Source organism: Symphalangus syndactylus, chromosome 23, assembly GCF_028878055.3.
Source record: "Symphalangus syndactylus isolate Jambi chromosome 23, NHGRI_mSymSyn1-v2.1_pri, whole genome shotgun sequence".
Taxonomy (NCBI): Eukaryota; Metazoa; Chordata; class Mammalia; order Primates; family Hylobatidae; genus Symphalangus; species Symphalangus syndactylus.
Window position 1 is genome coordinate 13,596,128 of NC_072445.2, and position 23,463 is coordinate 13,619,590.

General features: G+C 38.0%; 1 protein-coding gene across 3 annotated transcripts in view; it reads right to left on the reverse strand.

Annotated features, from left to right (window-relative positions):
• The window catches only part of KIF6 (kinesin family member 6), a 381,205-nt gene that overhangs the window by 235,174 nt on the left and 122,568 nt on the right, over positions 1-23,463 (reverse strand). For all 3 annotated transcript variants that reach the window (XM_063632298.1, XM_055263866.2, XM_055263865.2), the window contains exons 7-9: positions 15,861-16,067; positions 7,657-7,800; positions 6,305-6,391 (exon numbers count right to left, since the gene is read on the reverse strand). In XM_063632298.1, the coding sequence (XP_063488368.1) occupies positions 6,305-6,391; positions 7,657-7,800; positions 15,861-16,067 (438 nt within the window). The remainder of the gene's footprint in view (positions 1-6,304; positions 6,392-7,656; positions 7,801-15,860; positions 16,068-23,463) is intronic.

Genomic DNA, 23,463 nt, shown 5'->3' on the forward strand with positions numbered 1-23,463 from the left:
GGGTTTCACCATGTTAGCCAGGATGGTCTCAATCTCCTGACCTCGTGATCCGCCCACCTTGGCCTCCCAAAGTCTGGGTTTACAGGCATGAGCCACCTTGCCCAGCCTCTATAATTTTTTTTAAAACAAATAAAACATTACTGATGTAACTGGAACCCCCTATTGGTATCCCCCCTCCGTCCTTCCTGGGGTGATCACTGTACTGCATTTAAGGGGTCTGATTTCTCTGTGTATTTTCATACATTTACTCCATATGTATGCATGTACTCATAAATAATGTATTGTATCATTCTGCATGCCCTAAACTTTATGTAAATATTACATTACTGCATGTCATTGCAACCTGTTTTTGTCCTTCACATTATGTTTTTAAGCTCATTTATATTGCTTCATGTGGCTGTAGTTCATTAATTTTCATGGATATATAGTATTTCAGTAAAGGAATATATCAGAATCTATTTGTCTCCTGTTGATGAACATTTAGGATTTTTACTTTTGCTATTACGAACAGTGTTGCTATGAATATTATGAATCTCTTTGAACACATATGTAAGAGTTTCTCTATAGTGTGCACTTTAGAAGTAGGATTTCCTGGCTGGAGAGTATGTGTATCTTGCCTTTATTATATATTGTTAAATTGCTCTTCAGAGTAGTACAAATTTACATTCCTATCAACTACAGATGTAAATTCCTGTTTCCACATTTTTGTCACTATGTAATATTGACAGGTACTTTCATTTTGCCAATCTGTTAGGTGTAAAATGATATCTCATTTTAGTTCTAATTTGCATTTTCGTGATTATTTGTGAAGTTGGTCATTTTGCATATGTATATTGGCAGTTTGGGTTCTTCCTTGCTCAAATTATTTATTCCCATTCTTCCATGTTCCCATTTACTTGTTTTTCCTTATTGATTTGCTAGCTTCTTTCTATATTCTGGATGTGAATCCTTCATTAGTTTTATGCAGTGCACCTGTTTTCTCTCAATCTGTGTCACGTTTTTCACTTTGCAGTGTTCTTTTGGTTAAATGAAAGTTCAGAATTTCAATATAATCTAATTAGCACCTTCTTCCTTTATGGGTTGTACTTTTGTGTCATTTGAAAGAAAATCTATCTTATCCTAATCATAGGAATATATTCTTATATGATCTTTTAAAAGTGTTAAAGTTTGATTTTCACATTTAGGTGGATTTTATTTTCTATAAGGTATGAAATAGGGATCAAATTTTAATTTATTTTAAATGGCTAACCATACAAGATTTGCTATTATAATTATATAATATGTTTATATATATAAATGTGTCTATTTCTGGGCTACTGGTTAAACACATTTGTTTATTTTACTATATATGGCAATACTACACTGATTTAACTACTAAATCTTAAGAAAGTTGGCATCTAGATAAGCCCCTTTCATCCTGTTCTTTTCCAAAATAGACTTGGCTATTCTTGGCCATTTGCTCTTCCATGTCAATTTTAGACTCAACTTGTCAAATTCTACCAAAGCCTCTCCTCAAATTTTAACTGTAATTATTACATTTAATTAAAAGGTTAATTTGGTCAGACATCAAATTAATGATATTAAATTATCCCATCCATAAACATGGTATAGCTTTCCACTGATTCCTTTCAATAAGGATCTATAATTTTCTTTATAAATACCTTACATGTCTTTAATTACATTTTCTGTCAGGAATTTAAAAGTTTTTGTTGATACTGTAAATAGAATTTTTATAAAATTATATATTCTAACTGTTGGCTTCTGGCATATAGGAAGGCAACTCATTTTTATGTATGGATTACATACCAAATAATTTTCTGAAACTTTGGGGGTTCTATTTATCATTAAATACTCTTGGATGTTCTATGTAAGCAATATAATTGTCTGTAAGTAATGACAGATATTTTTCCTCTTTTCTAATTCTTATATATTTTATTTCTTGTTATTGTCTCATTTTCCTAGCTAGGATTTCCAAGTTCAATTCTTAAGACATTCCTGTCTTATTTCTTCTAAAATTTCACCTTTAAAATGATGTTTTCAAAGTATGGTTGAATGTTTAATGTGCTCAAACACTTTTTCTGCAACTAGGGATGAAATAATATAATTTCTTTCTTTAAACTCTGAATGTGATGAATCATATTAATTCACGTGATTAGTATTTTAGTATAAACCATCTCAGGCATATAAAATAGTATAAAAGAATACCTTATACCCACTACTTAGCTTAAGTGAACATCCATGTACCCTGTAAGAAATAGAACATTACAGACCTGTCTGAAGACCTCACCCCTAGATAGTCTTCCCTGAATGAATTCCCCATTACCATTATCCTAAATTTGGTTTTAGCTTTTCTCATTTTTTTCTTACACTATACATTGATGTATTTTCTAGTGATAGATTACCTTGAATTCCCAAAATAAACCCAACTAGTTCATGATAGTACATGTCGTATTAATAATCTTTCTATCACAATGCAAAATTCCTAAAAGAAAAATTAGCAGGCTTGATCCAGCTTTCATCCTTTCTGGAATATTTGGTATTACTCAAAACTTGAAAGAAAAACACCATAGGATCTGGTCTATCATTCCTTCCTTTCTTCCTCTTAGTAGCTTTATTTTTTTTTTTTGGACACAGAGTTTTGCTCTTGTTGCCCAGGCTGGAGTACAATGGTGCCATCTCAGCTCACTGCAACCTCCACATTCCAGGTTCAAGCAATTTTCCTGCCTCAGCCTCCTGAGTAGGTGGAATTACTAGTGCCTGCCACCATGCTCGGCTAATTTCTGTATTTTTAGTAGAGACAAGGTGTCACCAAGTTGGGCATGCACCTGACCTCAGGTGATCCACCCACTCAGCCTCCCAAAGTGCTGGGATTACAGGCATGAGCCACCACACCCGGCCTGCTTTACTCATTTTCTAACTTCTTTTGCTTGGGGATTGTCAGACTAAAGGGGTTATGTAAATTTGAATTTCAAACCTACATGAGGTAGAGCTAGGTTTTCAAATTTTTCAAAGTAGTTTTCAGAGAAACTACTTTTTGTTTTACCTATAGTCCATTCGAAAGCGGACAAGCTGCCCTGACATCTCCATATGGTAGTGGATAGATTTTTTTTTTTTATAGTTCTCCCTTTCACTGGTTTTATGTTGGGGAAAAGAGAGGATATCTTAGGTTCAGCATCCATCTTGCAACACCCCAGGGCTTTAATCTCTATTCCTTTGCTACAACCTCCTTTATATCTCCACTCCAGGACAACTGCAGCCTCAGCTTAGTTTTTGGGCCCTGGAGAATTCCCTTACTTCCTTTCAACCTTACTTATGTATTTCAAAGATGCTTGGGTATATAGGTGAGTTTCAGATTATTTGGACCATTATCAACAGGACCAGAAATCCCAAAGAACATGATATTGAGTATTTCAAATATGTCAGTATTCCTAGAATTTTACTGAAATGTACAGGATTGTGTGGGTTTTGTTTGCTTCTTTTTAAAAAATATTCTTAGGATCATCAATCTATACAGAACGAAAATCCTGAGACAGTAACTACATTGGCACCCTTCTCTATTAAACTAATATTGATGTCATATTTTCTATTTTTACTAAGGCTTTTAAGAAAAATCTAATACCAAATTATTCTCCTGTCTTATTGAATAAAAATCGCAAAACTAAGCCAAGTTTTTTTGGTTTTGAGATTGCTACAGTTATGCCTCTCATCTAATTATTGAAGGAACCCTGGCATTAGAGACATCCTTAGGAGATTTGAGCTCATGCCCAGTCACCACAGGCTCTGGCCTTGTTCATGGTTCTTTTACCACCTTGTCTCTCTGAGGTACAAATACTTTTTTTGTTTTGTTTTGTTTGGTTTGGTTTGGTTTTTTTTGAGATGGAGTTTTGCTCTTATTGCCCAGGCTGGAGTGCGATGGCACAATCTCGGCTCACTGTAACCTCTACCTCCTGGGTTCAAGCAATTCTCCTGCCTCAGACTCCTGAGTAACTGGGATTACAGGCATGCACCACCATGCCTGGCTAATTTTTTTGTATTTTTAGTAGAGATGGGGTTTCTCCATGTTGATCCAGCTGGTTTCAAACTCCTGACCTCAGGTGATCCATCCACCTCAGCCTCCCAAAGTGCTGGGATTACAGGCATGAGCCACCGTGCCCGGCCTGAGGTACCAATACTTTTAAAGAAAGCAGGGCAAATCCTTATTGGCTGGCTCCATATTTGCCATTAAATTTTAAAAGTAAGATACAGGAAATGCCACCCAAGTTTTGTCTTGAGTGGTTTGTAGGACAAATTCTCAATTGTCACTTGTGCCTCAGACAAGCTCTGTACATAAAATGACTGAGAGTAATGTCAGTTTTTAGAGGCAATTATAAAAGAGACCAGGAAACAACACTTGTCAATTACCAGATTAATCTGCACCAGGAAGACCTCAACGTTTGTTCAATTATCAGCTATTAGCTTTTGATTCCTGATTTCTCTTTTCTTCAAATCTCTCACAGACCTATATCAAACACATAATAATGTTTACCTTTCTTCAAATTCTTCACATTGCTTCAAAGAAAAGTCTCTAGCCAAATGCAAAAAACAAACAAACAAAAAACAAAACCAAAACCCTCCAATGTCTAATATGTTTATTTTCCTTAAATTCTGAACTAGTTCTTGTCTTGGGGCTAATAACTTTGTTAACTCTCTTTCTCATTTGGCACTGTAATGCTATAGGGCTGCTGGAAGGGTAGGGACAGCAACAAAATCCACCCTAGGAGCTCAGTTCCACCTGAATCTTGCCTTTGCATGCTGTCTCCTCTCTCCAGCAGGAACACTGTGTGATGCTGATACCTGACCAGGGCCTGTGCTGAAACAGATCCTGCCTCACTCATCGGTTTCTCCAGAAGAGAACTCCATCAGAGGAGCCTGGTGCTTTCTGAGGCAAGCAGAACATAACAGACAGCCCCACTATTCCTTTGTCCTCCTTCTCCTCTGTCCTTCCGTGGGGAGAAAGAGGAGAAAGGACAAACAATCAAGAGGAAGTAATTAATATGGGTAACAATTAATTTGTTTTTTTTTGATTTGAGAAATTTATAAATGAAACACTGTTGGTAGGATTTCACTTTTTTTTTTTTTTTTACAATGCAGATTACTAAGCCCATACCAGCTTATTTTCTAGAGAAATAAGAAAAACTGAGTGATTTGAAAAATAATGTAATCTTAATTATGGAATTTGATACAATTGAGATATTTCATTTTAACATTTTCAATGTTGGCATAAATGGATTCAGTGTTGCATTTCATTTACAGAAAACTAACAAAATAGAGAATAGAAAATATCTGCATTTATGATGAGCTAAACTATTACTATGTAAATTTCTTTTTGCTTAAAAACAGTTATTTGATAAAGCAGGATTTACTGTTATAAAACTAGAAGTTTGATGGATCAAGCCAATAATGAATTTTTAAAAACTCTAGAACAACAGAACGAGTATGTAAAATATGGTTCTACTGAATGGCTATTAGGACTTTTCTTTCTTTATGAGCTTTTATATAAGATGGACTATTATTGGCCAGGCACGGTGGCTCACGCCTATAATCCTAGCACTTTGGGAGTCCAAGGCAGGTGGACTGCCTGAGCTCAGGAGCTCGAGACCAACCTGGGCAACATGGTGAAACCCTGTCTCTACTAAAATACAAAAGAAATTAGCCGGTTGTGGTGGCGTGTGCCTGTAGTCCCAGCTACTCGGGAGGCTGAGGCAGAAGAATTGTTTGAACTCGAAAGGTGGAGGTGGCAGTGAGCCAAGATTGTACCACTGCACTCTGCACTCCAGCCTGGGCTACAGAGCAAGACTCTGTCTCTACCAAAAAAAAAAAAAAAAGACAGACTATTATTGTCTCTAGATAGTTAAACTGATGTATTTTGAAAGGCTAAGTTCTGCATATAAATGTAATCATGTGTGGTTCTGTTGTATGAGTCCTTAGGATTCCCTGCATGTCCTTGAAGTGAAGCAATGGGGAGCTGCAAGTAGGAAGAGCAGTGGCTCTTGAGTTAGACCACCTGGGTGTGAAGCCTGACTCTGCTACTTATTAGCACTTATGACTCTGAGCAAATTATCAAACATCTTTTTAACTCAGTTTTGTCATCTTTAAGGTGGAGATGGAGATACCATCTACTCATAGGTTATTTAGATGATTAAATGAGTTAATATGTTTCCACTACTTAGAACATTCCCAGTACAGAGTAAGTGCACCTACAAATTTTAGCTAATCTTTGATATACTTTAATATATTTTTAAAAATATAGTTAAAAGTTACTTACCAATCTGGGATCAATTTCTTCATTAAGAACGGCTTCATTCTTTATGAGTGCCACTCGCTGTGCAAATCTGCAGGTAGATATAGACTCCTAAGAAAGCAAAGTAACTTCTTAAAATATTATGGCATACAGAGGTATTTCTCTCTAGATAAAACTTAATTTTTATTCATAGAAAAAAGATACACACCTAAAAAGTGATGTGTATGAAACTCACAGTGAGGAACTATGCCCCTAAATTAGGAAGCTTTGCTCTAGAACAGCAGTCCCCAACATTTTTGGCACAAGGGACTGGTTTTGTGGAAGACAATTTTTCCACGGACACAGAGTGCAGGTGGTGTGGTTTCAGGATGAAACGGTTCCAACTCAGATCATCAGGCATTAGATTCTCATAAGGAGCAGGCAATCTAGATCCCTCACATGTGCAGTTCACAATTGGGTTCATGTTCCTATGAGAATCTAATGGCACCACTGATCTGACAGGAGGTGGGGCCCAGGCAGTAATGCTGGCTCCACCACCACTCACCTCCTGCTGTGCGGCTCAGCCCCTAATAGGCCACTGACCTGGTACTGGTCCACAGCTTGGAGGTCGGGGACTCCTGCTCTAGAACATTATTTTTTAACCAAATTTTATTTTGGCTTAATAAAATTACCAATGCCAAAAAGTGAGAGATCACAAGGTCCTAAGTGGCAGCTGGTATAGTATGCGTTTTCAGTTGTTGATCACTTAGACCAGAACCACATATATAAATCATAATCAGAGCAAGAGCCATAATCCACACACATGAAAGATCACAAAATAAAGATTCATAACAGGTCAAAAAGAGAGGCTTGTCAAGGCATCTTACAATCAAAGTCTTGGCCTTGTTTCCTTTTCTGGGGAGTGTCTGGATCCCAAACATTAAACATCAGCTGGCTCTAAAGCAACCCAGAAGAGCCATTCAGCAGCTGGCTCCTGCCAAAGCATCCCGGTTGCTTCACTCAGCAACATTTCTAGGGACACATCTCAGAATATCTCCAGGGTATCCGGATCTTAGTCATCAGGGCAAAATCAAGCAAGAGAAGCGGATGGGTCAGCTCTCCCATTTCTTTGGGTTGACATTGCCAACCCACCAGTAGGCCTTCCAAAATTTGTATATGAGGCTTCTTCAAACTATCCTGTGCTATGTGAAGTCAATTCTCAAATGGGGTTATTATAACAATGACAAATAGCCCACAGCTGTGAACTCTGTAGGGTACTGCCCTCTGAAGGCATACCCAGCTGAAAAGGCAGAAACCCACCCAAGACCCTCAACTCTGTCTCACGTGCTAGCAGTAAAAACCTAGATTAAGATCTCCAGAAAGAAGAGCCAACATACATCAAGATTCCTTTTCTCCAAGGAGAGTGTTGCAATCATAGTTGTCATGCAGTTCCCTCCCAAACTGTCTCTTAGGACACTGGTCATCATGGAGTTTCTATAAGGAATGTGCGAACGGTGCTTTTCTGAAAGGGCAATGATAACCTGTGGTAAAGTAGAAAGGTAATGGGATTAATTTAGCAGAAAATGCACACCTGACAAACAACAGCGCTTAAACAGCAATAAAAATGCAAAAGAAAATAATAACTAAATGCAGGGTGAAGCCCAAAACTTAAGTACAGAATAAATAACAACAATATTCAGTACAAGATGGTGAAGACTGAATAAAGTAAATGTAGCGTACCTGCAGCATTGTGATCCCCATAATTTTTGGACAAATGAAATAATCTGTATAGAACTGGATACACTATTATTCTGTTTTTAACGATTGGAAAATTTGTATAAAAACATAAGAGTAAAACATGCCTGATTACTTTAATTACCTTAATACTACCAAAATTGGGCCGTACGCCAGTAAACAAGAACTAAGGGAAACAGTATAGGATAGTGGTTGAGGTCCCAGATTCTCATGCAAGATTGTCTAGGTGCAAGTCCTAGCTTTCCTAGGGCACGTCACTCAACATGCCTCAGTCTCCTCATCTGTAAAATAGGAATAAAAATAGTACCTACCTCATAGGTAGTTGAGATGATTAAAAGAGTTAAAATGTGCAAATCATTTTGAATAGTACCTAGCCCATAACAAGTGCTGTATATAGGTTTGCTCCCATTGTAAGCAACGGGTAGTTGACCTTGGTTCAACCCAGGCTTGCTCACCTTACTCTTCCTGAGTTCCTTAGGTACTTAATAGGAAGGTTCTAGATAGATGGATGGCAGATGGAGCAAAGGCTGCTGGGGTTGTCCCGAAAGGAGGCACCTGGGGCTCAGGGTTATCCTGGGCAGACAAATTCAGTGCTAGAGTGTTCATTACAAAGCAGCAGGAATCAGCCACCCACAGGATGTGTCTTTAAGGGCATCACAAGGCCCTAGCTCCTGAAAATACCTCTGCCAATGCCTGTCATTGTTCTAGTCCTCCCTTCTTCCAGGTGTGTGATTTCCATCACCAGAACCTCCTCTACTCTTTTGGTTTACAAAACAAAAAGGGAGCATTGCTTTCTGAAGGCTGTTTTGAGCAAAATATATAACTATACCACTAGTCTCGTTCTAAATTCATGACCACAGGGTTGGTAAATTCAGTCATCCTGTGATCTCTCTCTCTCAAAAATCACTTTTCAACTCTCAGAAATGAGACCTTCACACTTTTCTCCTTTTTCTTCAAACCTTTGTTCACCCTCTTCTCTCCTCAATTTCACTTTGAGCTGATGGCCACACTTCTACTGGATATGATAGATAAAGATTCAGAACGCTGACCAGGACTATCTCATGTCTCCATCATTAAAGCCCCTGTACATTCTGCCCTTCACCTTCTTACTGTCCTGCTCCTGTCTAAGGCCAGCCCTCCATCCTTGGCCTCATCTGCTCCCTCCTACTTTTCTCCTACAATTACCTCCTCTCTCTTCTGAATTAATTTCCCTTTCATCTGGACAATTCCCATTCTGCATGCCCACTACAGTCCTAAACTAAGATGGCTCTTGCCAAGGTCATCAGCAACCTTCATTGTACCAAGAGCGCTGATTGCCATCTTACTAGACTTCTGAGCTGAGTAAGCATGTAACACTGGTACTCACTGCCTCCCTTGGGAAACACTTTGTTCACATGGTAACTGGGACACTACACTTTCCTGGTTTTCATCTTTCCTCAAAAACTAGTTAATGAATGTTTCTTTTATCTTATTCCCAAATTACAAACTTTGTAGTGCCCCGGGGCTCAGTTCTTGATCCTCTTTTCTGTCTTATCTACACTCTCTCCCTATGTAATCTCATCCAATCACTTGGCTTTAATTATTATTTAATTAATTTATTTATTTATTTGAGACCCAGTCTTGCTCTGTTTCACAGGCTGGAGTGCTGAGGTGCGGTAGCACAATCTCAGCTCACTGTAGCCTTTGCCTCCTGGGTTCAAGTGAGCCTTGTGCCTCAGCCCCCGGAGTAGTGGGATTATAGGTGCGCACCACCACACCCAGCTAATTTTTTGTATTTTTAGTAGAGACGGGGTTTTGCTATGTTGGCCAGGCTGGCCTCAAACTCCTGGCCTCAAGTGATCCACCCGCCTCGGCCTCCCAAAGTGCTAGGATTACAGGCACGAGCCACTGTGCCCAGCCATTGCCTGGCTTTTAAATGCATTTATATCCTGATGTCTTCCCAATTTATACCATCAATTTCAACCTCTTCCCTGTGCTACTATCATCTTGGCAACTCTACATCTCCACCTGGATTTCTATTCTTGATTTTCTTTCCTGTCTGCCCCCAAGCCTGATTCTTTCCCAGATCTCACCCATTATTATTAAGGCCCCGCCATCAACGGGGTTGCTCAAGCCAAAACCTTAGGCAATCATCCTTGATTTGCCTTCATCCCCAACATCCAATCCATCAGCAATTTCTATTAGGTTTACCTACAAAACCTGCTAAGAACTGGACCACTTCTTACCACCTCTTCTTACCACCACTCCAGTTCAAGCCTCTGGGGTCCCTGGCTTGGGCAACCACACAGGCCTTGGATTAGTCTCCCTGCTTCTACTTTGGCCCTTCCACGATCTGTTCTCCACACAGCAGCCAGAGAAATCTTCGCACAATCTAAGTTATGCCAAGTTGCTCCCTAATACACTTAGCATAATATCCCAGCTCCTGTGTGATCCATCCCTGTCGACTTATCTGACATCATTTCCTGTCATGTTCCCTGGGCCTGCACTGGCTTTCTGACTGTTGATTCAGCATGTCGAGCTTATCCTCACATCAGAGCCTCTGAAATTGCTGTTCCTTCTGCCTCGCATGCTCTTGCCCCAGATTTCCGTACAGCTTTCTGCTTCTCATTATTCGCATCTTTGTTCAGATTTTGTTTTCTCACAAGGGCCTTCCCTGGACACCCTATCAAAAATAATACACCTATCTCCAGCCTGTTAATCTATTTTATTTTTCTTATACTACTTATTGCTATTTAAAATTATATCTAGGTACTTATTTGTTATCTGCTTCCCCTCTAGGCTTTCTGCTCTGCAAGGCCGGAGATGTTGTCTCTCTTCTTCACAGCTCGACCCCCACTGCCGAGAACAGTGCTCAGCACTTGGTAACATGGCAGAGACAAAGCTGTCTCCCTCAGCTCTCGTGGCAGCCCTCATTCTAGTTTGACTTCCTATGAAATTACTTTTCCTAGTCTGTCTTGAAAGTCATGTTTTGCTTAAGACGTAGCTCCACCAAGCAGAAAGCCCTATGTGGGGTTTGGAGGTGAGCAGTGAGAGGTGGTAGCCATAAGAAGGAACATTAGATCTGCAGGGGGCATGGTGGCAGAGACATCTGGTTCTTCTGAGGCAGCTGCAGGGAAGTTTCTGGAATCCAGTGCCATGTAGCTATACAGTAGTACTTTGCAGAGCAGTTTAGTCGTGTGGTTAGGTGTGTCTCCTGGTTGCTCTGTGTAGCAGCCAAACTCAGTTTTCTGACTTTTCTTGAGATTCTTTATGTTTAATAAACCATGCTTCTTAAAATAGCTGGAGCAGATTTTCCAGTTTACAACTAAGAAATTTGATGAATATAAAATGTGCTCAACAAATTTTTGTTAAATAAATCAATGAATGCATGAGAAGATTACTTAGTATGTCCTAGGAAGGCAGTATGAAGGTCATCAGTATGGAATGAGGTTTGAGAGAACTAAGTTTCAGTGTAATTGGAAAGGAAGTGGGGAGCTTTAGGAATACTATAAGCCCAGCCCACCTGGAGCAGATGTAAAACTTTGGAATGACCCAGAAATGGCAGGTATTCAGGAAAGAAGCACAGGTAGATTATTCTTTGTGAGGCTGCTGTGAGTTCTTAAATTGGGCAGGAGCCAAATGATCTGAAAGGCACAGGAAAATGCGGTGGTCATAAAACCTGACTTTTTGGCCGGGCGCGGTGGCTCACGCCTGTAATCCCAGCACTTTGGGAGGCCGAGGCGGGCGGATCACGAGGTCAGGAGATCGAGACCATCCTGGCTAACATGGTGAAACCCCGTCTCTACTAAAAATACAAAAAATTAGCCAGGCGTGGTGGCGGGCACCTGTAGTCCCAGCTACTCGGGAGGCTGAGGCAGGAGAATGGCGTGAACCCGGGAGGCGGAGCTTGCAGTGAGCCGAGATCGTGCCTGGGTGACAGAGCAAGACTCCGTCTCAAAAAAAAAAAAACAAAAAAAAACGTGACTTTTTTTTATTGTTTCCTTCCATCTTAGATTGCATGTAAAAATACAATGATAAATATTCCTGAAGTTATTCTCTGACAAGGAGTAGAACCTCACATTATGCTTAATAATATCTCCAAGTACCTAGAAGCTGTGCCTACAATCAATAATTCTATTTACTATTTAATGAGTTAAAGACTTTAAATAAAAAAGAGTTCAGAAGTGTGTGGAAAATTATCCTATGAAAACTGACAAAATTTGGAGTGTTACAATTGGCGCTGACACCGTTACTTTTTCTTCTGAACACCACACATTCCGTGGAAGCCAAATGGAAACCAAGACTCTGAAAAAGCCCCATTTATGTTGAATAAATGGCTGAAGGCAACTCTGATTCTGATTTCCGTAGCAGTACAGAGCAAGCACTTCATTTCCAGTGGTTTCTCACTTGATGTTTGGGCTGATAGAGGCTGTGGGTCACACCAGGAGCACTCGGTGAGATTTAGGACAAGTATGTATGTCTCCCTTTTCCTCCCATGAACTCAATTTCTAAGGCCAAGATGTACCCTGTTATTGTGGCTTAAAATGTTTTTGAGGAAACTTTTTGGAAAAAGTATTGCATATACAAGGAGAACTCCAAAACCAACCACACTCTGGCAAAAAGGAAGTTATTTACTGGTGAACACAGTGAAGTCCATTCAACTCAGAGAGGCTGCACCCTTTGAGCAGGTGTGAGTCTCAGAGTTATGGCCAAAAGAGTAATTATAATGCTGCATGGAATTTGTGGAACAAATGTAGGCTAATTAAGGTAAAGCAAGTTACCAAACGGTTTTCCATTCCATCTCTGTCTTATTATATATTGAAACTGAGAAAGAGAGGATAGGGATATAATTGATTACCAACACTCATGGATTTATTTCTATTACAGGTTTTAAGTTACTATATTGCTACGTATTTATTTGTATGCTTTGCTGTTCTGCTGGCTAACATGATAGTCCTGCCTACTTCTCAGTCATTCATTTATCCCCATTGTCTAACGTAACTCACAGCACCCAGTAAACATTCAATCACAATTTGTTGAATGAATGAATGAATGAATGAAGCTAATTAAACTACATTGTGTTACACTTCCAGTCTCATTAGTCCCATAATAAAGTACTACATAAAGAGAAATTGATTAACAAAAGTCTTTGAATTTTGTTATTCATTAAACATCTTCCCACTCTCTTTATTATTCTTATTCCTATGTACTCTTTGGTTTTCTCTTCTTTCTGTGTGAAATTCAAAAATGTCTCTTCTACTGACCTACTTGCTCTCTAGCAGCTACTCCTAGATTACTCAGACTCACATCTCCACGTTCACAGACTAGTTTTTCCATATTTATGTTCTTTCCCCTCCCACTAATTTCTTCCCTACTATCTTATGTTGAACCTCCTCTTTTCCTGTGAAGACACTTGTGTATCAGTGTAAATGGTTAACAGCTGGAGTGATGCAGTGGCTGAAAATGAAACATCGCTTACAGAGACCAAGGGGCAATGACATGTGAATGTCATTGAGACCCTGAGCAAATTCATCCCCCTGGGCTGGGGCTAAGAGCTGACAGGCTTGCAACTCCCACTGCCTGACATGCTCTGCCCATCCTTGATTGGCTCGCCTCTACTCATTCCTCTGCGTGGTATCAGGCCCTAAGAAAACCATCTTCAACTCTCACCTCCTCAGTCTCGGTGAGATACCCTGCTACAAGCTCCTCTCACTCCTTTTACTTTCTCTTCACTGCTCTCACCTGGTTTACAGCCACATACTTAAAGATTACATCTTTAATTCATGTCTCCCTACACTAGACCCTGAGGTCTTTGGGGAAAGGACTGTTTCTGTTTTGTTCACACTAGGCTCCAGTGCCTAGCACAGCCCTCTCAGCACATGGTAGGTCATTATAAATATTTGTTTGATAAATAAATTAATGATATAGAAAATCCAATGCCACATAGCCCCCAAGACTACTCACACAAGGCTGTCATAAGAATTTTGAAGAGAAAAAATGTGAGGAGAGGAATACTTTCAGTGACACATAGCAGCTAGCAAAGGCTTATAGAATAAAAAAAAGAATTAAGGGCAGAACATTTCTCTCGAGTGATTACAATTGGTGAGAAGTCTGATTCAACTGACGAACCTAATTTTGTATGAACAGATGGATATAATGGAAATTAAAACAGACAGTGCTACCATCCAAAACAAGCAGACACATTTCTTTGAAATAAAGCACTTTGAATACAGTCCATTATGTTTTCATATCAATGTTCTATAAGTGTTCTATTAAGTAAAAAGCTCTGTTAAGTATAAGTAGTGTGTAATATTTGAGCAAGAAAGAGCTTAGGAATGCTGACTCTTGTTAAAAACACTAGAATGATCTGAATACCAGGCAGGCCTTAATCTCTGGGTGCTGCCTGACTGGGATTCATCTGATTGGAGTCTGGCCATGTGCACCTTGTTCAGATAGGGTCCCTTAGGTTTCTCTCCATCTGCTTTTTTAGCCAATGTGATGATTACATAGCATTTAACATCGAGGCAACATCAGTCTCAGAAGGATTCATTAAGCAGTTAAAAAAAGGTTTTATTTTTTTCTCCTCTAATCTTTTAGCTGCAACATTTGTTAACAAGTCCTTCTGCCTCACAAGACTGTACTTCTCCACTCCAATTTTTGATCATGTTTCTTATTTTTTATTTTATTTTTTTTTTTAGAATTTGGAAGCAGTTGCCATCTTTAACATTCATCTCACAGCCTTATACTCAAAAAGCTAAATGGAACTTGAGAAATCATCTAATTCAATCCACTCATTTTAGAGATGAATTTTTTTTTCTGAAAGATTTATTTAGCTAAATTCAGATGAATGTTCTCTCCCCTGGCATTAAATTCAGAAATTAAAAATAGAGCACATACTGGGGTGGATTGTAATCAGCCCGGGGTAGAAGTAGGAAGGGAAAGCTACAAGGCTAAGAGAACCATCGTGGGGTCAAAATTACCCCAGAAAACAAGTCGGTTATCTCAAAGTCATGTTCCCATCGTTAATCTATTAGCCTGAAAACAGGCAAAAGGAAGCCATTTGTAACCTCTATTTACACCAACTACTAAATTTTATAATAAAGCAGTAAGACAAAAAGTGAAAAAAGGTATAGGCTGTGAAGCCAAGTAAATCTAGGTTCAAATCCTCACCCTCCCCTAGCTAGGTAATCTTGTGGGAAGGCCTTTGGAAGACTTGAATTTTAAAATCTGTATGAGGGGGATAGTAACTAACACCTACAATGTAGGGCTGTTGTGAGGTTTCAATAAAATGGTATATACAAAATGCTAGTAGATCTACCAATGTTTCTGGCAGCATTATTCACAATAGCCAAAAGGTAGAAACAATGCAAGTATCCATCAAGAGATGAATGTATAAACAGCATGTGACATAGCCATATAATTGGATATTGTTCAATTTAAAAAAGGAAGAAATTCTGATACATGCTACAATATGGATGGATCTTGAAAACATTATGCTAAGTGAAATAAGCCAGACACAAAAGGACAGATGTTGCATAATTCCACTTACACGAGACACCTGGAATAGGCAAATTCATAGAGACAGAAAGTAGAGTAGAGATGACCAGGGACTAGAGTATAGGGGAATGGGGAGATTCTGTCTGGTATTATAAAAAACTTTCAGAAATGGATAGTGCCAATGGTTATACAACTTTATGAATGTACTTAATGCCACTGAGTTGTACACTTAAAAATGATTAAAATGGCAAATTTTATGTTATATATATTTTATCATAATAAAAAAATTCTAATAGAATGCCTGATACATAGTATGCGGTCAACACATGGTAGCTATAGTTATTAATACATCCCACTCTGCCCATTTTACCTGTTCTAAGTAATGTAGTGACAAGTTGATATATTTGGCCTCTGTTAGAAGATGGCCCCCTACTCCGGTCTTTGCGACTCGCTCTGAACCAGCCAGGTCAACCAGATGAAGTTTGGCATGTCGTACAGTTGCAGATCCTGGTTCCTTGCTTGACAAATGAATGGTGAAAATGCAGTGGGAACGGGTTGAAGCTTGGTTCATAGGAGTCTATAAAAAAATTGCAAAACAAAAATTATTTGAACGATGAAAATTTTTGAAGAATATCAAAAGAATTAAAATAATATTTCTAGTGATAAGACATTTCCCATGAAGCCAACTGTCAATTGGAACAAAATCACTTGTAACTGAGACCTTTAAAGTAAGTTCTTTTTAGTGTATTACCTCTTGGATTACTGATGACATATGTGGATGGGTTGACCCAGAAAGTGAGAAAAGAGTTCCAATGAGGTATAGATTGAGTCCTCTTGCCAATATAACTTTATTTCATTACCTGTCTATAATCCCTGCATTAACCTTGGCTTAATGCTTGAAAGTGCTTAATGTTAATCTCATGGGAAAAGAGGTGAGAATGTGCGTATCAGAAAAATTCATGATCACAATTGTAAACAAAAGCCACAGACAAAGAAATCTACCATCACTGCTACTACTCAACACTAAAGTGGAGGCCCTAGACAATATAATAAACAAGAAAAAGAAATAGAAGGCATAATAGTAGGAAAAGAAGAAATTAAAAATGTCATTATGTACAAAAAAATATGGTGGTCTACATAGAAAATGCAAGAGCATCTCCAAACAAATGGCTAAGAACTAAAAAGTTTAGCATGGTTGCTGGATGTGAGATGAATATATAAAATCAATGAGGTTCTAATAACTCAGAGCAATGATTAATCAGAAAATATAATATTATCACAATGGCAAGAAAGACAATGAAATAATAAGGGATGAATTTTCTAAAGCATATGTAATTTATAGGAAAAATGGTAAGATAATATTAAAGGACAAAGAAAACTGGAGTAAATGGTGTGCAGGATATTAATGCACAATCTCATAGATGGGAAAACTCAAAATTAATCTATATGTAAGTGTCTATATATTAACCCACATATTCAATGCAATTGAAATAAAAATGCTACAGGTTTTGTTTACAGAAAAAGACAAACTGATCCTAAATGGCATACAGGAGAGAAATCTTCAAATAAAATAAAAAGTAATGCTGTTTACACTTCCTTACTGAAGTTGCTCCGTCAAAAAATAAAAACAAAAAAATGAAAAGTAATTTTGTGAAAGAATAACAATAAAAGGGGACTTTCCTGCCATTTATCAAGGTATACCACAAAGCTACAGTAATTAGAACGGTGTGGTGCTGGTGCAGGAGCAGACAGCTAGGTCAGTGAGACATGCTGTGCTCACCTTGGAGCTCTGTATGGGACAGATGTGACATCATACCACAGTGAAGAAAGGATGCACTGATTTAGTAAATGGTGCTGGAATAACCAACTATCCATCTTGAAAAAAATAAACTTAGATTGCTTCCTTACACTATGCACACAAAGAAATTCCAGAATAGATTAAAGCTTTAAGTGTGAAATAACACAACTTTAGCACCAATACCATAAAACGTGGAAGCATATTGTAATCAACCCAAGGAGGTAATGGATACTTTAAGACATAAAACACAAAAATAAATTGATTTAAAATATTTGACCAAGATAATCCAAAATGTAAAAACTTCAGTGTGATAAAATCCACCATAAAATTAAAACACTGAAGATATTTGCAATACATATGGCTGACAAAACATTAATAATAAATAAAGAACTCGGCCGGGTGCGGTGGCTCACGCCTGTAATCCCAACACTTTGGGAGGCCGAGGTGGATAGATCACTTGAGGTCAGGAGTTTGAGACCAGCCTGACCAAAATGGTGAAACCCCGTGTGTATTAAACACACACACACACACACACACACACACACACACAAGCCAGGATTGGTGGTGCATGCCAGTAATCCCAGCTACTTGGGAGGCTGAGGCAGGAGAATACCTTGAACCCCGGAGGCAGAGGTTGCAGTGAGCCAAGATAACGCCACTGCATCCCAGCATGGGTGACAGAGTGAGACTCCATCTCAAAAATAAATACATAAATAAATAAATACATACATAAATAAAATAAAGAACTCTTGCAAATCAGTGAGAAAAAGTAAGCAAAGAATATGACTAGGTAACTCATAAAGAAGAAATCTGGAAATGGTTAATGAATATTTGATAAAATGCTCAAATTTATACATAATCAGAACCACATAACTTAGAACCATAAGGTTTAAAAAATAAAGTCTAACAAAATAAGTGTTGTTGGCGATATAAGGAAATGGGAAATTTTATGTACTGCTGATGGAAATATAAATTAAGAATAAATTTTGAGAGCAATCTGATAATATGTGGCAAAGTTCCAAATACATATAACCCACAGCCATCAATAAACTACTAGATATATTTCCTAGAGAGAAATCTTGGGCAGGTATACATATGTGTGTGTGTGTGTGTGTGTGTATCTATTTATCTATATCTATCTATATATATATATGCGCAATACGCGATAAGGACATATATATGTGGACATTCACTGCAACATTATTAGGGTTAGCAAGAAATTGGTGCAAGACACACAACCTAAGTAGACATCTGTGGCAGAAAAGATTAGTAAACTGAGATAATTCAAATTACAGAGATGTTAAAATAAAGCAACTTGGGATAGATTGACATAAATGGATTTCTAAAATAGAATGCTGAGAAAAAATAGCAAGTTAAATAATGATATGAATGCTATGATAGAATTTACATAATTAAAAAAGCAATATTATCTATTGTTCATGAAGCTATAACTTATGTCATTAAGTATAAAAACATGGACCAGAAGGATACAGCAAATTAATGACAGCAGTTGTGTTTGTGAGGGAAGGAAATGAAAGGCCAAGAAAGGGACTTCAGCTTTATCTGCAATATTCTATTTCATTTAGTTAAAAATTATTAGAAGCAAATCCTGGATTGGAAAACATGGATGTTGGTCACATTATTCTCTGTACTTTTTTGTGTTTTACATTTTTTGGAACAAGAAAGAAATTAATCTGATTCAAGACACAAGTGACAAGTTAGTAGTATCATCCTCTCAAACAACAAAAAAAACTAAAAATATTCCAAATGAGTATTCATATGAGTAAATATGTTCAGATCTCCACCTTTGCAAAATGAGATTTAACCAAAGAATTTCAATATGGATGCACATGTGTGCAGACAGGGTAACATATTTGTATAGCAATTCAACCAGAAAATCTTTCCGTAAATATAAATTCTCGATATACACCAGAGTTGATATACACCAACCAGCAAAATAAACAGATGTCAAAATGCTGGCATAGTTTTGGTGATGATGATGTAGCTAGTGAGTTAAACAGGATGAAAATTTGACCCATTACTTGTTGCCACAATAACTATGCCCAAACCTGGCCAGTGTGTGATTTTGCCTGCTAAAGTGGATCAGCAAATAACTGTGCATGTAAAACCGCAAACTCAAATTTAGAACCTAAGTTGAGGTGTTTTGGAAGTGACTGTAAGTTATTTGCAGAACTTAAACATGGGTTTCATTTCACTGTGATAGTCGCACAACAGTAAATCCTACAATACTGTAACAAAAGTCAAACTGACAATCAATATAAACAAATAACATGGAGACTTCTCAACAGCTGTCTTCAGCTTCGAAACTGATATTCTGAAACCACCATAAAATGTGAGCCATAAATGAATATTGGTAGAGTGTACCCATTTCAAAGGAATATGAGATTCACATAAACTAAAATTGTATATTCTGGAGTCTGTAATTAAAATGCAGTAATATGCTGTAGGAGTCCGTGCTTACAGTTTTGTAACTTCTCATAAATATTTTCTGCATGAAGTAGCAGTTGGTGTCCTCTTAGATAAAAATTTCTTAAACCTCAGAAAACATTATGTGGAGCTTTTTAAGTGTGATTGGGTGTGCTGGTGTCTGCTCTGTGTTTATTTAAGGATGTCTTTATGTCTCTTAGGCATGGCCCTACGTTTGTCCTTTTAAAGGTAAAATTGTATTAAAATGTTTCTGAAACTGCCTAAGAACAGATGGCACCATTTAGGCAGATTCATTCAAAGTTAAGCACACATTTTAAACAAATGTGCTTTTGGCACTAGCGACTGTGCCTTTGGAAAAATTTTAGTGATGATTAATCACCTGCATGCAGAGAGCTTTCACGTTTCCTATTAGCCTATGTATATCACTGTGTTAGGCAGTAAAGAGATAAGAAGGAAAATAAGACCTGGATGTTGCCCTCAAGGAACTTACAGTCTAGGCAGGATCTAAAGCCACAATGTGTGAAATGAGAATGAGCATGAAATGAGAAAAGCAAAATGTGCAGTAAAGAAAGTGATCTGTTGTTAACAATGAACGTGCTGATCCTCTAGGTAATAGCTGAAAATGCTGGCCATTCCCTCATTCTAGGAGCTCGCCACCCTTTGCCCACCACCTGGTTTCTAGTGCCAAATACTCTCCCGTCACTTTCTCCTTCTCCATCGCTTTTTCCTTTCCTCTGCTCTCTTCTTTGCAGTCCCTAAAAATAGGTGTGTCCTAAGCTATGGTGACCATATTTCCTCCCCTTGGAAACTCACCTTCTACAGCTCAAATCCTCATTGCATAGGCTCTGTAGTGTAATAAAAATCACACACCAAAAATCTCAGAATTTGGTGTCAGATAACCTGGTTTCAAGTCCTGGTTCTGTCACTTACTAGTGTTAAAAGCTTACTAGTGTTACAAGCAAATTTACATGAAGTAATTTTGATTTTCATGTTTCTAGAATGCCATATTAAGACCTGCTTCGTTGCAGGGAGTTATATTAAATACCAACTGAGTTACTGAGTGCTGAAGTGATCTGTGAAGTGTAAAAGGTCATATTAATGTCACTGTTGATACTCACTTTATTCAGATGCCTCCTGTATCCTTATCTCTTACCTTAATTGTTCCGTATAGCAGATTGGAATGTCCAGCAGTTTGACTGATCATTGTCATTAAAATGCCTTGCCAGCATCTTGTACATAATGTTCCCAAAACAACTGTATCTCTTTCCCTCCCTCTGTGTCCCATGGATGGATATCCAACCCATCCTGCTCCTGTTGGATTTCTCTCCACTTATCTGTATCTTCCCCAGTAGCCAAATATCCTTTATCCCTCATTTGGGTTACTGCAGTCCCTCCCTTCTAGTCTCAGTATTTACTCTTGTCCCTTCCAATCGTCCTCCACCTCTCAGACAAAGTAGTATTGTTAAAAGGCATATTTGATTAATGCCAATCCTATCTACATCCCTGAATTAAACTAGCATATTCCCTAAGACTAAATATCTCTATTCCTTTCAACTGGGCCTTATGCAACTGTTTATCAAAATCCTTTTTAAATATGGTACTCTGGCACTTGAATTGAATACATTATTTCAAAAGTAGCCTAACCACAGCAGAGGACATTGGATGTATTACTTCCTGGAACCTGGACAATCTAAATCTAGTATTGCCAGTAAATAGCACATCACATGAAGTGTTACTATACTGGATTTGCTCCAGCCCTTACATGCTATGGAATTTCTTTGGGACACACACACACACACACACACACACACATTTATTTCATGCCTGCATTTGATTAGTTTTTATGTCAACATTACAATCTATTGGATCTTGGTCTTTTTGTCAAGTTTGTGCTATCTACAAATGAAAATATCTTGTATATTCTCATCCAAACAATGTGTAAGACACGAAGCAGTGGGGCAGACCAACAACATTCCCAGAAGACCACCTCTGCACTCCACCCGGTTAGGTAACAGTTATAGGTATTTTACAATTGACTTCAATCCAAGTATTTTATATGCCTTCAATTTCTCTTTATATCCCCAAGGATATTTTGAGACATAAAAAGAGAATTGATTTGATCTATAAAATTTTAAATGCTATCAGAAAAGTGAATGAAATTAGTTTAAGGTAAAATCAATGCTGACTTTTTCTTAATAGCTTACTGACCATTATTTAATAATCCTTTATCAGTTTCTTTTTTAGGGCTTGTATCAAAAATATTAGCTTGTTACCTTCCATATATGTTTTCTTTTTCGGAAAATGGAGAATAGACTTTCTTTTGTGGGGTGAAAATTAAAAAACCTAGGCTCACCGGACTCCTTACAGAGTCATCATATCTGCAGTCTATGGTTAAAGAAAGTTATTTTTCCTCTTTCTTATCGCCGTGTAGCAAAACTTTACTTCTCACTGAAGTTCCATTCATCTGAAAGGTTACTTCCTACAAAGCCTCTCCATTTCCCTCTTCCTCCCTCCCAGACTTCAAGCTCCTTGAGGACAGGGACTGTGTCTTATGCATCATTGCCTAGCATAACATACTAGTGTTAAAAATGTTTGTTAATTTGTTGACTCTTGCTCATTTCTTGTGTTCTGGAATCTCTACAGCATGCTCCATAATTTCTAAAAATCTTCAAATAATTCTGTGACCACATCTGCAAGCTTTTTAAGTCCACGGAATATAGTTCATTTGAGTCTAAAAATTAGAACTATTTGAAACAGCTAGATTGACTCAAACCTCCCTATCAGTCTTGGGCTTCAGTTATTTGTTGTGCGTGATTCCAGAGCTCTTAATCACTACTCTCTACATCTTCAATTGCCTTTTCTCCTGTCTAGAATGTCCTCTAGCTTGTCACTCAAGTATACCCTTTTCCTACTCCCCAAATAAGCCTACTCAAAATTCATTTATCTTCGTGAATTCTCTGGGACTATCCCCAATTGGCATTAGCCATTGTGTTCAGAAAGGACATTTAACATTTGTGCATATAGACAGTCATTAATATCCAAACCTTGGAAGAATCCAAAAAATTGTTGTTGCAAATGGAGTTTTAAATGTTCGTAAAAAAAATCCATTTGGAGCATTGTTTAAATAGTGTTATTGTAATGAACTGTTTGTTCTAGTGCGTAGTGAAGTAGTGGTGTGATCCACTGGGCTACAAATGAGTGTTTGGTGTCCAGCTCATTTTGTGGCAGTGTAAACAGAATGGCGCAGATTGTAAAAAGTGACTCAAAAATGACCCTGTCAGACAATGGTGGCTTCAAAATGTTTATATAGAAGGGGCTTGGAGCAGCAATATGACTGTGGAGGCAGGGGTTGATGCTGCTTTGTTAGGACACTTTACATAACATCGAATGCCTGCATTGAGGCCTGGAGAGAGGTGGTAAGGCCCCTTCTACTGGTAGAAGGCATAAAGGTATGGCTCTCCCTGGCACTGGTTCTGCTACCACTCTCAGAAGCTATTTCATATGGTAAAAAACCTCAAATCTCATTGAATAATAATCCTTTTGTATACAGCAGGAGATACTCATCTGCTGAAAGAGAAATTTGAAAATAAATGATGATACATTTTTTTTTGTGGGGTGTGTATGTGTGTGTCCGGCCATTTTTAGTAATAGTAATTCTGATTTGGGGGCAAGAATCAATAAGTGAAATATAATTTCTTGAGGTTTACATAATATGCTCTTATGGATG